This window comes from Sus scrofa, chromosome 12 (genome assembly GCF_054392235.1).
Source record: "Sus scrofa isolate SSC_HxYL_T2T_F1_AM1 chromosome 12, Sscrofa_HxYL_maternal_Yorkshire_Landrace_v2.0, whole genome shotgun sequence".
Taxonomy (NCBI): Eukaryota; Metazoa; Chordata; class Mammalia; order Artiodactyla; family Suidae; genus Sus; species Sus scrofa.
In genome coordinates this window covers 1,615,280-1,631,947 of record NC_139394.1, presented here as the reverse complement: position 1 = coordinate 1,631,947, position 16,668 = coordinate 1,615,280, and the positions used below count along the sequence as shown (strand labels likewise).

At 65.7% G+C, this 16,668-nt stretch overlaps 1 protein-coding gene across 5 annotated transcripts in view; it reads right to left on the bottom strand.

Moving 5' to 3' along the window:
* The window catches only part of AATK (apoptosis associated tyrosine kinase), a 36,360-nt gene extending 19,755 nt beyond the window's left edge, over positions 1-16,605 (bottom strand). For 3 of the 5 annotated variants that reach the window (XM_084983214.1, XM_084983215.1, XM_084983216.1), the window contains exon 1: positions 16,306-16,605. In XM_084983214.1, the coding sequence (XP_084839340.1) occupies positions 16,306-16,360 (55 nt within the window). In that variant the 5' untranslated portion in view covers positions 16,361-16,605. Of the gene's footprint in view, positions 1-635; positions 1,071-1,648; positions 1,756-16,305 lie in introns of those variants that run through there. The other 2 variants (XM_084983218.1, XM_084983219.1) reach the window with 2 other exon arrangements.
* Positions 16,606-16,668: the final 63 nt, after the last annotated feature.

The window sequence follows — 16,668 nt, the reverse complement described above, 5'->3', positions numbered from 1 at the left end:
AGTATCAGGGGACTCCTGGTCGTGGTGGGAAGAGACCGCCTGCTCACCCTCCTCCCCAGGCTGGGCAGGGCAGGCGGCAGGGGGGCGCACCAGGCCGCCTGGGCTGGAAGCTCTGCCCCTCACCAGCTGTGGGACTCCGAGCCTCAGCTTCCCATTTGAAAATGGGGACACCTCACCCCGAGCATGCAAGAGGGGAACAGCACCCCGAGACGTCAGCCAGGCCTGGCATACACCTCAGGTCCCCCACCGGGCCCCACCCCTGCCCTCCCCCACTTCAGCCCAGCCCTGGGCAGGGGGGAGGGTGGGCTGAGAGGCGCCCCAGGCCTCCCACCGGCTGAGCTGATGGCGGGAGCGGGGGGCGGGGGAGGTACCAGAACAGGGTAGAGGCTGGTCCCCCCACGAGGCCACAGGGTGGCCACTCGCCACCGGCTCCACCCAGAGGAGCAGACACCACGACCATTTCCCGAGTGACTTGGGAGTGGCCGAGGGGGGCCCTGCAGCCCGAGCCCATGGCTGTATCCTGTCAGTGAGCCCCCCGCTCCTGCAACCTGCCTGCGTCGGGGCAGCACGTGGCCCCTAGGGCCCCCGGACCCCAGAGCCCCTTCAGGCCCCACTTGCCCAGTCGCCCTACTCACCCCAGCTGGGATGGGAGGAGGCCTCAGGGCCAGCGGGACCCCGAGCGCTGGAACGCTCTCCCTGAGGGTCCACTTCACATCCGGGCGGCCCTGGGCCGTGTGGACCTCGTTGGTCTGCGTCCAAGCCTCCGGCCTGGGCACTCGTGGGGGGCGGCCCTCATGGGGAGAAGCGAGGCCCCCACTCCTTCAGCTCGTGCCCGCCTCCTCCTGAACTGGGGGCCCCGACTTCCAGGGCCTCCAGGGTCTGCTCACGCCTCGTGTGCCCCTGGCGGGGTGAGCGGCTCAGTGCCTAGGGGCTCCAGGCCTCCCCAACCCCCAGCATCCTGCCGCCGCAGGACCCGGAGCTGCTCAAACTTCATCCAAGCCACCATGGCAGGGCCAGGCGGCCCCCATCTGAGCCGCCTTAAGCAGGGGCAGGTGGCCCTTAACTGGGCCGCCTTAAGCAGGGGCAGGTGGCCCTTAAATGGGCCGCCTTAAGCAGGGCCAGGCGGCCCTTAACTGGGCCGCCTTAAGCAGGGGCAGGTGGCCCTTAAATGGGCCGCCTTAAGCAGGGGCAGGTGGCCAGAGTGGCCCTTCCCTGGGAGGGGGTGGGTAGCACCTCCAATCTCGGGGCCACTCCAACCCCGCTCGGCCCCATGGGCCAGGTTCCTGCAAAGCAGCCACGGGTTACTTCACGCACCCCCTCCGCCCCCGCTGGGCTTGCTCCCTGCAAGGCACCCCTCTCCCCTTAGCTGGGCACCCACGGCCAGGGTCACCCTGCAGGCACACCACCTGCCTGTCTTCACCCACAGAAGCTCGGCTGAGGAAGCCGCAGACGGGGGCCTAGCGTCCCTGTCCCGAAACCCTCCCTGCCCTCCCCGTGGGCACAGCTGGGGCAGGGAGCCAGGACCCTGGGGACAGGTGGCACCGGCACAGGAAGAAGCAGGGCCTGTGGGTGGCCGAGAGCACAGGGTGACCCTGGGGCCAAACTGGGGGAGCAGGACCAGGCTCCCCGAGAGCAGCGGCCAGCCCACCTCGGACCAGCAGGGGTTGCGGTTCTGGAGGAGAGTCCTTCTGTCCTGCTTAGGCTTCTACCTGCATCAGGTGAATTCACACGGGAGGGGCCTGAGAGCTGGGCTCCCTGTTGGGAAAACAAGTTGGAAAAGCGAATGTGTCCATACAATGAAAACGCCACTACGGTAACAAGGCAGCGTGTGCGGAGCCCAGGGGCAAGGGCCCCATCTTCCCGCCCTGGGTTCAGTGACCCAGCAGGTGACAACCGCCCTCCAGTCCCGCAACACCCCCAACCATCCCAGCAGCAGGGGGACCAGAACCGCCTCCTCCCGCAGAGCGCCCGCCTCTGCAGTGCCCTCCTGTGGGGACCATGAGCAGTGCACCCGTTTTACTCAGACTTTTTTTTTTTTTTTTGTCTTTTTGTCCTTTTGCCATTTCTTGGGCTGCGTCCATGGCACATGGAGGTTCCCAGGCTAGGGGTCTAATTGGAGCTATAGCCGCCGGCCTACACCACAGCCACAGCAACGCAGGATCCGAGCCCCATCTGTGACCCATACCACAGCAACGCCAGAACCTTAACCCCCTGAGCAAGGCCAGGGATCGAACCCGCAAGGTCGTGGTTCCTAGTCGGATTCGTTAACCCCTGAGCCGCAACGGGAACTCCTACTCAGACTTTTGAGAATAATAATTCCATCCACTGCAGAAGCAACACAGCAAGCGAGACAGGCAAGCTCCCCACGGAGCCAGCAGGCCCACAGCCTCTGCTGGCTCAATCCTGCAGCCCAAAGGGGGCGTCCTCCTTGCCAGCGCTGTGGCTTGGGCACCCTTAGCATGGCCCAGCCGTCTCCAGGACTCAGCATCCTGTAAGCTGCACGGCCACACTTAGGAAGAGTAACTCGGGCTTCTCGGGCGCCCACCGTGTCCCCAGGGTCTCCTGTGGGTGCTTTCCCTGCCCGGAGGAGCAAGCGGGGCCTCAGAGACGCCCCCCGCCAGCCGGGCCTTGCAGCTCAGCTCTTGCCCCCACAGCCAGCTTCCCCCCTGGAAACACCCTTCCCTCCCCACCCCACCTCCTCCGGCCAGGTACGCGTGGGGACAGGGGTCGGACTGCAGGGTGTTTCGTGGTGACGGCCCCGCGAGCCGCAGCCAGACACTGTCTCCCAGGACAGGGGCAGCAGGTCCGCCAGCGGCCCCCAGCCGTGCACCCTTCCTGTCGTCCTGCTTTGTTTCTGGGTCCCACACGCCCTTTCAGCTCCCCCCTCCCGACCTTCTCCACCCCCCACCCCCAGACCACCTCAGGGAACTGCACCCTGGGGTAGGGGCCTCGGGGGAGACAGGTGGGCCTGGGGGCCCTCTTTCCAGACCCGCAGGGCTACAGCTGCATGTCCCCAGCCCCTCCATGCCTCCTGGACATCCCCCAGCCCCCACAAAACCTGCCAGGTGCTGGCTCTGGGACACTGTGCATGACTGTGCTGCCTGCCATGTGACAGGCCCTCTCCAGTCCTCCAGGACCAGCCCGACCCCGCTGGGGGAGGGGGGTGAGCAGGGTGGGTGGGGTCCCCGGTGGGCAGGGTCCCTCAGCAGGTGGAAGGCTGGGGCAGGAGGCTGCAGGGCCAGCACCTGCTGTCCTTGGGGCGGGGGGACACCGAGCAGAAGGCAGGGCCCCCGAGGCCCACCCTGGAGGCCTCAGGCCCTTCCTCAAGGGGCTCCTGTTGGGGCCCCTGGCCCTGCAGGTGACACAGATTCTGCTCTCCTCAAAGGGATGGGCTTCAGAAGCCACCAGAACCTTCGGCAAACTGCCCTCAATGCTGGTGCTCTGGTCCTGGCCTCGCCCGCCTCCAGAGAGCTCCGAGGGGCTGGAGGGAGGAGGGAACGGAGCAATTGGGGGTGCTGGGGGGGCGTGGCTCCGGACAGAACCAGGTGCCGAGCCCGGCTTCTCGTAAAAGGAATGTGACTTATTCTGCCAGTGGGTGGGGGTGAGGTCAGGTGGGGGAGGCCACGTGACCCCAGTGGCCCCCCAACTCCCCCACCCCCTCCCAGCCACCTGTCAACAAGACCTGTGACCTTAGAGTGGACAAAGCTCTAAACAAGAGAGAAACTTTAAAAAGGGCAGGAAGGAGTTCCCACTGTGACGCAACAGGATCAGCAGCATCTCTGCAGCCTCAGGACGCAGGTTCCAGCCTGATCCCCGGCGTAGTGGCTTAAGGATCCGGGGTTCGGGATTGCTGTGAGCTGTGGTGTAGGTCGCAGACGCAGCTCGGATCCTGCATGGCTGTGGCTGCGGTGGAGGCCGGCGGCTGCAGCTCCGATTCAACCCCTAGCCTGGGAGCCCCATAAGCCACAGGGCAGCCAAAAAAAAGGCGGGCGGCGGGCAGAGGTAGGGTCTTGTCTGCGTAGCTCGTCCTACGATCCCTAAAACCACACGGTGCTGCGGCAGAGATGGGCCAGCAGGCGAGGCGCGGAATGACGGCCCGGATCAGCCTTGGGCTCCGCGGAGGCCCCCACAGAAGCCCCGGGCTGAGGGGGGGGGGCGGGGGAGTCGGCTGTCTCCATAAGAGCCCCACGGGGACGGCAAACAGCACACCCCAGAGAGCGTGAGCCGTGATGCTATTACTTTGGGGCCCCGATCAGCAAACAGGTAAAAAGCACTTTGAGACTCAGACAGAAACAAGCACCCGGAACACGGTCAGGCCGCAAACCAGGAAACGCAATTTCTCTAACACACAGGAAGACGCGCAGCCTGCTCCTCATAAACGAAATGAAGTCGCACCCGACGTCGGCGTCTGAGAAGCGGGCGTCCGGCCGAGGCCGGGGCACCGGGACGAGCCGCCCAAGGCGCTCGGGGTGGAATCGCTTCTGGAAAGCGATGCGGAGACAGGCATGCAGGGTCCGGGAGCCCAGCCAGCGCCCTGGCCAAGTCGTTCCCGGTCTGGGAATTTAAACTGCGAACACCCGACGGCACACGGTCCAGAACGAAAACGAGGAGAGGTGAACGTTAGCACCGCAGCCCGGCACCCTTCCACGGAGATGCTGCGTGCAGGGAGGCTTAGGAGGATGAGAAACAGCCCAAACAGTAGCTATAAAAGGACGCAGTAAAAACAACGGCGGATCTGCGAAAGAAGCCATAGAGAGCGAATTTCAGAAGATGTTTTATTTATTTATTTGTCTTTTCAGAGTCGCACCCACGGCACAGGGAGGTTCCCAGGCTAGGGGTCCAATCGGAGCTACGGTCGCCCGCCTACACCACAGCCACAGCCACGCGGGATCCAGGCTGAGTCTTCGACCCACGTGACAGCTCACGGCAGTGGCGGATCCTTAACCCATTGAGTCGGGCCAGGGATTGAACCCGTGTCTTCATGGATACTGAGCTACAGTGGGAACTCCCAGAAGACGTTTTGAGGAAACAAGGAAATATCAACATGATGCCAGTTCTGGGCGCACAAGGAGATGGCTGGGCTCAAGGCAAATGCCTGTTATCTGACCTTGGGCTCAAGGGTTCGTGAGGGCTCTCAAATGTAAATGTTTCATGACCTGGGACGTATCTGTGTGCCCAAAGCCACCAAATCGCACACTTCAGACAGGCACCGTTTAGGAGTTCCCGCTGTGGCGCAACAGGACTGACAGCGCCCCTGCAGCACCAAGACTCGGGTTTGATCCCCGACCCAGCACAGTGGGTTGGGGATCTGGCGTTGCCACAGCTGTGGTGTGGGTCACAACTGCGGCTTAGATCTGATCCTTGGCTTGGGAACTCCATATGCCTCGGAGCGGCCACAAAAGAAAAAAAAAAAAGGCAGTTTAGTCTATTTCTGCTGCACCTGCGGCACATGGAGGTTCCCAGGCTCGGGGTCCAATCGGAGCTACAGCCGCCGGCCTACACCACAGCCACAGCCACGCCAGATCCGAGCCACGTCTTCAACCTACACCACGCTCATGGCAATGCTGGATCCTTAACCCACGGAGCAAGGCCAGGGATCGAACCCGAAACCTCATGATTCCCAGTCGGATTCGTTTCCACTGCGCCACGCCGGGAACCCCCAGTTTAGTCTGTTTCTATTATACCTTAGTAAGGTGGAAAACAAGGGGCAGGACGTAAAACTGTTTATAAATCCGAATCACAACCATGTCCCCAAAACCCCAACCTGGAAGAAACGACCTCAAAAACGCGGAAGCGGTTGTCGCGGGTGGGAGAATCCTGGGCGGGTCATACCTTCCCGTTGTCTGCGGTTTCCCTCTTCCTACAGCTAAGTGTGCCCTCCGTCTAGAACCAGACGTGTACAGTTCTATTTAATTATCACCCACACCTAATCCTGGGACTCCCATCTTTTTTTTTTTTTTTTTTTTTTTTTTGTCTTTTTGCCATTTTCTTGGGCCGCTCCCGCGGCATATGGAGGTTCCCAGGCTCGGGGTTGAATCGGAGCTGTAGCCGCCGGCCTACACCACAGCCACAGCAGTGCAGGATTCTTAACCCACTGAGCGAGGCCAGGGATTGAACCCACAACCTCATGGTTCCCAGTCAGATTCGTTCACCACGGAGCCACGACAGGAACGCCGGGACTCCCATCTTTAAAAGACCCCCATGGCTTCACTGTGCACAGAATAGAGCCCAGACCCGGCCCTGGCGTCCCCGGTTCTGGCCTCCCTCTCTGCCGCACCCCCCCCCCCCCAGCTCAAACCCTCTCCCCACCTCCAGCCCTGCCCAGGCCACTGGGCTCCATCCCACAGTCCGGACCCTGCCCCATCTCCTCGGGGTCTGTGGCTTCCAGCGGGTTCCTCGACAGGCCTGAAGCCATCTTCTAAAAGCACCACCCACAAGCGCCCTCCCAGCCTGCCCCCTGCCCTCCTGCCACCTGCTGGCCCTTCTCCCACCGAGCCTTTCTCCTCACCGTCCCCTCAGCCTGGCCAGGTCCCAAGGTCCCCAGGGATGAGACACAGGGCGCTCAGGAAGGGCTTCCAAGCAGCTCTCCAGCCTGAGTGTGGCCGTACAGCCCGGCCAATGTGCCCGACACCCCTGAACCCTACACCTAAAGTGGTTACTTTCATTCTGTGAGATTTCCACCTCGATTTTTGTTTTATTTATTTAGTTTTAGGGCCGCACCCGTGGCATATGGAGGTTCCCAGGCTGAGGGTCACATCGGAGCTACGGCTGCCTGCCTACAGCACAGCCACAGCAACGCAGGGTCCGAGCCCCGCCTGCGACCTACACCACAGCTCACGGCGAGGCCGGGTCCTTAACCCACTGAGCAAGGGCAGGAATCGAACCCGCAACCTCATGGTTCCCAGTCAGATTCGTTAACCACTGAGCCACGACGGGAACTCCCCACCTCAATTTTTAAAACATGAAGTGAGGGCGGGGGTCGAGACTGAGTCGGGTGTGCCAACGCTGCCTGGCCCCCACGGGTGGCCACCCCCAGTGTCCCCCTGGCTGGCTTGCTGCTTTCCCCCCCAGAGCCCCTTTTCTGCACCAGATGCACAGCCTGGCCCCTCACCCACCCCCTCGGGGAGCTGCCCACACCCCTGGGACAGAGGCCCCATCCACAACAGCCAGGACGCCCACATCACAGCCGGACACCGCAGGGAGCTCACTCCTCCACCGGCATCCCCGCCAGGGGCCGTGGGCCCTGGACACCACCCCAGCCGCCATCACACCGGAGAGCCAGGCCGGTCCCGACGGGGCCCAGCCACGCCCGGTCTGGCACTGGAAACTCACTGGACATCGGAGGTGGAGAGGCTCCATCCCTGCTGCTCAGGACAACACACAGGCCGGGACCCCGCGCACTCAGCACCCGTGCCCACCAGCCGCCAGAGCCACCCCCATCCTGGCCCCTGACTCGGCTCCCTGCCCCTGCAGGAAGGAGGCCTCGGATCCCCGGATGGGGTCATCCGCTCCCAGCACAGCTGAGCCCGCAGTCCTGGGTGTCCAGCCCCCACCCGTCTGCCCCACCTAGTAAGGCTCCGAGCCCAGCAGGCCCTCAGGGGCTGCTCCTGGGCTTCACACGAGCCCACGCGCCGCGGACCACAGAGGACACTGAACCCCCCTGCAGCCCCACTGGCCAGCGGCTCCACTGAGACCCCCAGGTGCCCCGGCCCCCCTGCCCGGTGCCCGCAGAGCCCACGGGGGCTCAGACTTGGGCTCATCAGCAGGCCTGGGGCGGGGCTGTGGCCGGGCATCTGAGGACAGACATCCTGGCTGCCCCCGAGCTCGCCCGGTGATGCAAACTGGATCTTGAGCAGGAGGGAGCTGTGTGAGCCGGGGGAGGGCGCCTCTGAGCGACACGGCCAGCAGGCAGGGGAGGGTCCATGTGCCCAGGCCGCCAGGGGCCTGTCGTCTGTACCTGACACCCCACCTTCCAGCCCCCCGCTGAAGTAAGTAGCCGTCCGAGGGCAGGTCCAGAGCTGAGGGGCCCGTGGGCATTTTCTTGGCAGAGGTTTGCCCAAGGGCTCCTGCGGGGGTGGCAGCCCTCTGGCCAGCGGAGGAGGGGAAGCCTCCCAGACGGAGGGAGGCCCCGCGCATCTGTCTGCTCACTCGTCCCCAGATGCAAGGACCCCCGGCGACTGAAATCTGGCCTCGCTGCTCAGACGCCGCCCCCCCCACCTCCCCTGGGAGGGCGAAGGTCACATCTGTGGGACGCCCCACCCCACGAGCTGGCCCTGCATGAGGCAGTCACGGATGGCCCCCAGTCTCTGCTGACCCCCCACCAGGCTCGCCTCTGGCCCTGACCACAGCCAAGCAGGAAACTGAGGCCCACCCTCCCCCCAGAAAGCGGCTCTGGGCAGGGGTGCGGCCAGACCCCAGCTCCGCAGCTGCCCAGGCTCCACCCCCCGCGGGTGAGAGGGGCCCGAGGGGCATCTGGGTTCCAAAGCTCCCCCGCCCCCCGAAGACTGGAGGTCCCAACACAGAGACACGTGCGGCGCCACCTGCCGCGCGGAGGGCGTGGGGGGGTGGGGCCAGCAGGGCATCGGGACAGCGCACCCCAAGGACTGAGGGGCTGGAAGGGGAAGGGGGCTGCCTCCTCCGCGGGAGAGAAGTTCAAGTGCCCGACGCTCGGGGGCTGCAGCCATTCTGCGCACTTAAGCGTCAACCCGAAGTGACAGACCAGACCAGGCGGAGTGTCCGCCAGGCGTTCGAACAAGCAGCCGGGAGGTACCAGCCCCACGGCCCCCGGAGCGTCAGGAACTGCAGGTCATCCAGAGCCGAAGAGGGCAGCCCACAGGCAGACGGGGGCCGGGGCCCGGGCACCCCCTGACCCCCGCCAAGGGCAGGGAGGGAGCACGCTCCCCCCACCACAGCCTCACACGGGCTGCCCCCTCCCGCACAGGCACCCCTCCTCCCTCCACACCTGCACTCAGACCCCTGCACCCGCACTCACACACGCAGACACAACCACTCTCGCCACACCCACTCACGTGCCCCTCTCTCACCAGGAGACGTGCTGTCTGTCACATGCGCCCCGAAGCCCACGCTGGCAGTTTGGGGCATGGACCCCCAGCCCAGTCCCCCTCGTCCCAGGGCCAGCGCTGGATGTAAACACACCCGCCGAGCAGCACAGCAATAAAAGGAAGTGCCATGGAGGCGTTCCCGCGTGGCGCAGTGGGACCGAATCTGACTCGCATCCATGAGGACACCGGTTCGATCCCTGGCCTCGCTCAGTGGGTTATGGATCCGGTGTTGCCGCGAGCTGTGGTGTAGGCCGGCAGCTGCAGCTCCGATTCGACCCCCAGCCTGGGAACTTCCCCATGCCACAGTGCGGCCCTAAAAAGACCAAAAAAGAAAAGAAAGTGCCACAGCCTCGGCACCAACAAGTGACGTTCCCTCCACTGGCAGGTGACAAGGCCAGCCTGGTCACCACCACCACCAGTGGCTCCTTGACTCTCTCCTGAGCACCCCGGGACCCACCCCCATGGCAGTCCTGGTGCAGGGCAGGGTGGGCACCCAAGTTGTCCTCAGCCCCGACTCCAGCACCAGCTGCTAAGGTGGGAGGGTGGCTCAAGCCCAGAACTTCCTGCCACCGTGGCCTCCCCATGTCTGCCTGGACCCCACTGGGGGGAGAGCCGGGAGGTGAGGTGAGCTGGGCAGTGGGGCAGCAGGGCAGGCCTGGGCCGGGAACAGCTTCTGCCGTGGGCAGGCATGTGTAAGCCCTGGCCCTGCCCATCCCAAGCAGGCCCCACCCGGGGGCTCCTCCAGGGCTGGGTGGCCCCAAGAGGGCGTGGGGCCGGCCCTGTGGGTCATCCATCCCCAGGGGCCAGAAACTGCCCCTTGGGGCTGCCTGCCTCATGCCAAAAGGATCCCAGGCGGCCTCCTGGGAGCAGCGAGAGGCCCTACCCCCCCGCGTGCTGGCGAGTGCTTGCCAACTGGCTCTGGAAAAAGCAAAGGAGGGGTTTCCACGTGGAGCCTTTCCCAGCTCCGGGGGGCAACGTCTCCCACCGCATCCACCTCCAGCTACCAGCCCGACGCCACCGAGCATGAGGGCAGGAAAGACTCACCCCAGCGGCGCCCACACACCCTGAACAGTGAGCCCCAAGCACGCCTCTGACCAAGGGTGGCCCCTGCTGACACGTTCCACTGCTCCAGAACGAATGCGTGTCACGCGCGGCAGGCCAGGGCCTGGCACCCAGGGACGACCCCAGAAGACGGCTCCAAGAGGCCAACCAGCCCCAGACAGGTACCCGCCGTCCCAGGCCCATCAGGCTGCCCCGCGGCGCTCCCAGGACGGCTACCGGGAGCCGGGTAGGATGCTGAGTGCTGGGCACGGCCGCGGCCTCCACGAAAGCAGCCCCAACCCAGGCCCATTCGCGGTGTGCCCACGGCGGAAACCCGACGGCCCTGCAGACAGAGGTAGGGGACCTCTGCAGATGGGATGCAGACAAGGGCTGCCGGCGGGGGGGCTTTCACAGAGAGATCGGAAGTGTTCTGGAATAGACTGGCGACGCTTCCGCGCGGGCACTAAAGCCACTGATTGTGCCTGAAGGTGGATGGGTCATGTGGCCCATGAATCACATCTCAATAGAGCCGTTAGGACGAGTGGGAGAGGTGGTGTCCAAACGCCCGGGGCAGAAGGCCGGGCCGTCGAGCCCACGGGGCGAGGTGGAACGTGTCAGCAGGAGCCACCTCGGACGGACGCAGGCGAGACCAGCCTGACGCGAGTCCTGCGTGTGTGCAGGGCCCCGTGTGTGTGCAGAGCCCCGTAAAAGCGCGACTCCTTCTTCCCAGGGAGGCGTGAGTCCAGGGCGGGCCTCACAGCCCGCGGACCCCAGGCTGCTCCACACAGACGGGAGCCAGTCACCGCATCCTTCTACACGTGACCGCCCCCCTGGCGCCCTCCCAGCCGGACCCAAGGCTGGACGCGCAGCCCCAGGGAGACCAGCGGCAGAGTCTGCGGGGCCCAGGGCAAAGTGGAAGCGTGAGGCCCTGGTCAAAGCATTAAGAACCTTAAGTCGGTGGGACCCTCCTCGAGCCCACGCCCTCCCCAGGAGGACCCCCATGTCACCAGCACCACCCTGCTGTCCAGCCCCGGGCACCTCGGCACGGGGGTGACCTCAGACTGCGGACGGACAGGCTGTGTGCCAAGACCATCTGGTCAGGGCTGCCTGATGCCACGTGCCCAGGCCAGTGGGTGGGTGGGAGCTGCAGTGACCTCCCTCAGGGGGGCACGGGAACACACCAGGGCCCCACCTCCCCTGCCAGGACTGAGCGAGGCCAGGCCCAGCCACATGCCACCAGCTGCCTCACCTCACACCCCCAGGCTGACAGACAGGTGAGCCCCAGGTTGCCCCAGCCCACTGGCGGCATGGGGCCCGCCCATCCTGTGCCCCACATCCCCTGGCAGAGCCAGAGCAGGGGCCTCACCAGGGAAAGACCTTGGCCACCCACCCCCAGCCCCAGGGCTGGCAGAGGGAGCCCCCGTCCTCCCAGAAACCCCTGCATACCCAGCTCTGAATGCCGTTCCCGCGTGGCCCCGACTGCGGGTCTAACCCCAGAGTCACGCTTAGCAGACCTCTGACCCTGGGGCACCCAAGCCTGGCAGAGGAAGGCAAGGGCCCGGCGTGGACACCTCCCTCCTGCGTCGGCCCAGACAGGCCGCCCGGGAGCTGGCTCCTGCCCGGCGTCGGCTGCCCTCATTTCCTCGGCCCGCTTCCTCTGCGGGGGCGGGAGGCCGCGGGCCTCGGGCCTGCTGGTGCAGGTTCCTCCGTGGGCGCCGGGGAGCGAGGCCCGGGAGCCTCCCTCACTGCGTCCAGTGCGCTCGCGTGTCCCCAGGTGTCTGCACATGTGCTGCTCGCTCTCCTCCGGGCGCACCTCCGGGGGGGCAGGGGTGCCCGTTTGCACAGCAGAGATGGGAGGCTCTTGTGAGGACAGAGGCAGGCTCGGCCCCAGACAAGTCCCCTGCGGGGCTCGGAGCCACCCTGCAGGAGCGTCCCGAGGCTGCCACAGACTGGGGGCTTAACGCACGGGGGTGTCCGACGTCCTGGGGGGCCTCGCTCCCTCCGGTCCACGACCCTTCTTGCCTCTCCCAGCTTTGAGAGGCCCCAGGCCCTCCTCAGCTTGTGGCCCCATCACCCCAGCTCGGCCCCCATCATCACGTCCAGGGGAACCCCTCCTCTCTCCCGAATCTCCCCTGCTCCCCCGAGGACCTGAGCCGTGCAATGAGGCGGCCCTGAGCCAGGATGACTTCATCTGGTCTCAGCGCCAAACACCTGCCTCCGGACAAGGTCCCGTCCTGAGGCTCCAGGCAGGCACCCGTCTGGGGGATGCGACTCCACCCGGGAGCCCTGGAGCTGGGGAGGGGGCGCGGGGTGCCCATCTCCCGATGGAGAATGGGCGGACAAGCTCAGGGCAGTGACTGCGGGTGGAGGGGCCAGGAGCAGCCCACCCTTGGGAAAAGGTGGCCGGGTGACAGTGGGGCAGGCTTTCAGGGCCAGCTTCCAGGAGGGACGGCTCCAGGCTCCCCAGGCCTCAGGGCACCGTGACTCCATGACTCAGCCCCCCCACTGAAATGAGGTCGGGGCGAGGCCGAAGGTCACGCGGAGGTGGGGGACGCCAGCCAGGAGATCACAGCACCTTCGGCCCAGCCCAGGCTGCTGTGCACATCGTTACACACCGGTGAGGGCGTCTTTGAGCATGCGTGCTTGTGTGTGTGTTCACGTGTGTGGGAGCCTGTGTGCGTGTGTGTGTAAAGCTGCACAGGTGTGTGTGGGAGAAACAGCTCGTCTGAGAGAAGGGCACAGCCTAACTTCCTGGAGAATGTGCCAGAATGCAAAGAAATCGGCCAGGACGGGCAGTGACCTTCCTCCTGCCTGAGCTGGCCCGTGCCCTCCAGACCCACCCGAGCCCAGCAGCTTCCCCCGGGGCTAGTCTCCCTTGGGCAAAGGCTGGGGAGGGGACACTGGGCAGAAGGCTGGCTCTTGAGCCCCTGGAGCCTGAGCCAGTCTGGGAGGGCCTGGTCCAAGAGCTTGGGGAGCATCTGTCTTCAGCCAGGCCCTGTGGGCAGCAGACCAGGCGGGGCGGGCACCACTGCCAGGGCACATCCATCAGCCAGGGTGTGGGACCCCAGGGCCACACGAGCCCATTCCTGGGTCCCTCCAGCCCTCAGGTGCCTGAATGCACCCATCCACGCAGCCCAGACCATGCCCGGCCAGACGCCCTCCTGTGCTCTGTCCCTACCACAACCTGCGACCTTCAACCCACGGTCCTGGTGTGCCCGGCCCCGAGCCAGTGCCAGTGCGCCCGCTCACAGCCGGGGCCAGACACAGGGCCAGGACGTGCCTGAGAGGCTGGGGCCCTGGTGGGGGCCGCCTTGTCTCCCACAAGCCTACCCAGCTTCCAGGTCCCTCCAGCTGGTCCGCAGTGACCCCACCCCCGAGTCAGCCTCAACGGCACTGCCTGGGGACCAGCTGCAGCCAGCGCTCCAGTAACCTGCCTGTGACCCTCAGGGTGGGCCCACAGTGATTCCCGCCTACAGACCAAGAAACTGAGTCCCAGAGAGGGTCACGGGACTGAGGGGGTGCTGGCCCACTCTGCCCCAGGCGTCCTCACCAGCTCCCTGCCCCCGGGCTCCGACTGAGGCCTGCGCCTGTTGGCACCGGCTGAGGTCCTGGGCCACAGCTGGCCGCCCGAAGCTGGAGAGGGTGAGAAATAAGAGCGGCCCCCAGCCTCAGAGCACTGCCCTTGAGGCCACACCTCCCCCCTCCCCTGCCCGGCCAGCTGCTCCTGATTCCCACGTGGCATATGCACTGTCCCCCACCCACCACCGTCACTCCTCAGTTACTGGCTTCCATGCCCGGCCCCCCGTCTCTCGTCTCTCCAGAGCGAAGTTTCACCTGCAAAGGGCTGAGTCTCAGAGAGGCTGAGTGACTGGCCCAAGGCCACACAGCGCTGAGGTCACAGGGCTGTGACTGCCCAGAAATCCCCCACGGTCTCCCCCATCCCAGGGAAGAGCTGGAGCCCCGAGGAGGCGGCCCTTCCAAATGCCAGCAGACATCAGCTGTGGCGACCACAGCGCACACTCAGGCCTGGCCCTTGCCAGTGGCCTGCCCTGCCCGTATCTTATGGGTGGTAGGTGACCCAAGCAGCCAGCACTGGGTTTAAACGAGGCCCCCCGGCTGCAACCACGCCCAGAGCAGGCCCGTCTGTCCGCCTGTCGGTGCTGAATGACCACAGAAACGAACTCCCAGTGAGCCAAGAACACAAGCGCATCCTCCTCTGAGTTTGGGGGACCCCAAGCGGGGTCCCTCCCAGATAGACGCAAACCTCAAAAAGAACCGTCTCTCCCCATTTGGGGAGGTAGGAGTCACTACCCCATTTTACGGATGAGAAAACTGAGGATCTGGGAGGCAAGGTTGGACAAGGGGTCTCCAAGGGGTGGGAGCCGGGCTCGGGAGGCTGTGCATTTAGCAGAAGGGCAGAGGACCCCAACTCTCCTCCTCCACCACAACGCCCACACGGGGGCCGACAGCCCAACCGGCCCAGGAGGGCCCCTCCCACACGGGGCACACCTCTCCCCTTCACTCCGCCTGCAAAGGGGAGACCCCCCCCGCCCCACCCCACCCCCTCCCCTGATGTCTTCCGCCCTCATGAGTCCTTAAACGGACGCGTTATAATCACACGGATCGCAGCTGTTTACCAAACGCTGGCAAGAGGCGCAGATCCCAGCTGCTCCTCTGAGACAGGGGAAGGGTCTCGGTCGGGCAGGGGCACAGGGGGGTGTGAGGGTACATGAACCCACACAGCATGACTCTGGGCCACGGCGAGTGCAGGAGGGAGGGCATGGGGGAGGGCGTCCCCGGTCCCTGGGTCTGTCCTGGCACACACTCCATCATGCCAGCAGTGCCAAGGCTGGACCCTGGCCCCCCAGCAGCCATGAGGCCTGGAAAACCAGCCCAAAGCTACGTGGACACCCAGCGCTAAAGATTATCCAGGCCTGGGACTGCTCAGCAGGGAACCTCCACCCACCCCACCTGCAACCACCACCCTCAGGGCCCAGCCAGGGTTGTTCACTGCCAGATTCCGGGCCGTCCACTGGTGACACCATGTTCTCCAAGCCCTGGGAGTCGCCTTGGGAAGTCATTTCCGAATGAGTGACACCCATACCCCAAGCCCAGCAGACACACCTGCTGTCAGCTCCCCTCCCCCAGGAGCAAATGCCTTCAGATGGGGCCGTGCCCGGGGGACCTGTGCATCACTGCACGAGCCGGGCCCTGCTCCAGGGAGGGGACCCAGGAGAGCCCGTCACGTGCTCGCTCGGCTTTGTTGTGGCTGCACTGCCCTGTGCCAGAGGCCAGTGACATGTGGGTGGGACTCTGGGAACTCTGGGCCCTACGGTGGCTCCAGCAGGGGTGTCTCTCCCATTCAGGCCCAGGAGGGGGCGGTAGGGGGCTGGTGAAGGCAGAGGGAGGAAAGCCTACCACCTCCAGGGGACAGATGCAGGCTCCAGCTGCCCCAGGCCCCTCCTGCCCACCCCGCTGCCCACTACTGCCAGGAGATCAGGCAGCCTTGGGAAGCAGACTGCCAGGGCCACCAGCTTGGCAGGGTAAGAGGCCTGCCCCCAGGTCCCCTGCAGCCAGCTTGATAGCGCCACCTTGGCATCCCCTGCCGTCCAGGGGGGGCCTGGGAACCCACCCAGACCTATCCCTTCTGAGTCTCTGCTCAGTAGGCTCTGTCTGTGGGCCGACCACTGCTCCCACCACCCCAAGCAGGAGGCTGGGTGGCCTGGCAGGGCTCCCCAGAGCCAGCTCCCAGCCTGGGAAGGAGCCTCCCAGGCTAAGACAGTGGCCCAGCAAGGGGCCATGGTGGCCTGGGCCTGGGGCGGGGGACACTCCCACACCTCCCTGGGGCCCTTAGTCTTGGCCACCTCCTCCCTGGGGCCAGCGCAGGTCCTCCTGCTCCAGTTACCTGAGCCAGAAGCTTCCACAGAGGCACCGGCAGCGCCTCCACTGCCCACCCCCGTTGCTGGAGGCCTCAGCGTGCAGGTGCCAGCCCCAAGGCCTGCCCACCTCCACGGATCTGGGCCTCTAGGGGGTCCTGCTGGAAAGCCGTTCCTTCTGCGGCTCCGTTCAGAGGGGGGAAAGGGTTAATTTTCATGCAAAATGGGAAAGCGGCGCCTGGGGAAGCATCGTGTCCGCAGTCGGGCAGGTTAGGGGCAGCCGCAGCGGGCAGAGGGCTGGCAAGGGGCGCGGCCAGGGGACTCACCCGGGTCGAAGTGCGAGCTGAAGGCGAAGCTGGGGTTGAAGAAGGACGACGACATGGCCAGGGCCAGCAGCGCGGCTTGGCATCCCCGGCAGGCGCTGCGCTCAGGACGCCCGCGGCCCCGGCCCGCGCCGCGCCATCACCCGAGCGGCCGCCGCAGGTGCGAACGCGCCTTGGCCGCCGCGCCCGCCGAGCGCCCACAGCTGCAGCCGCGGGGCCGGCGGGGTGCGGGTGCGGGTGCGGGTGCGGGCGGCGGCGACGGGCGAGGCGCCTCCCCCGGCCGGCCGCGGCGCCGCGGGGCTCCCGGGCTGGTGCAGTCCGAAAACACCGGCGGGAGCGCGCGCGGGGGGGGGTGCTCTCTGCCCA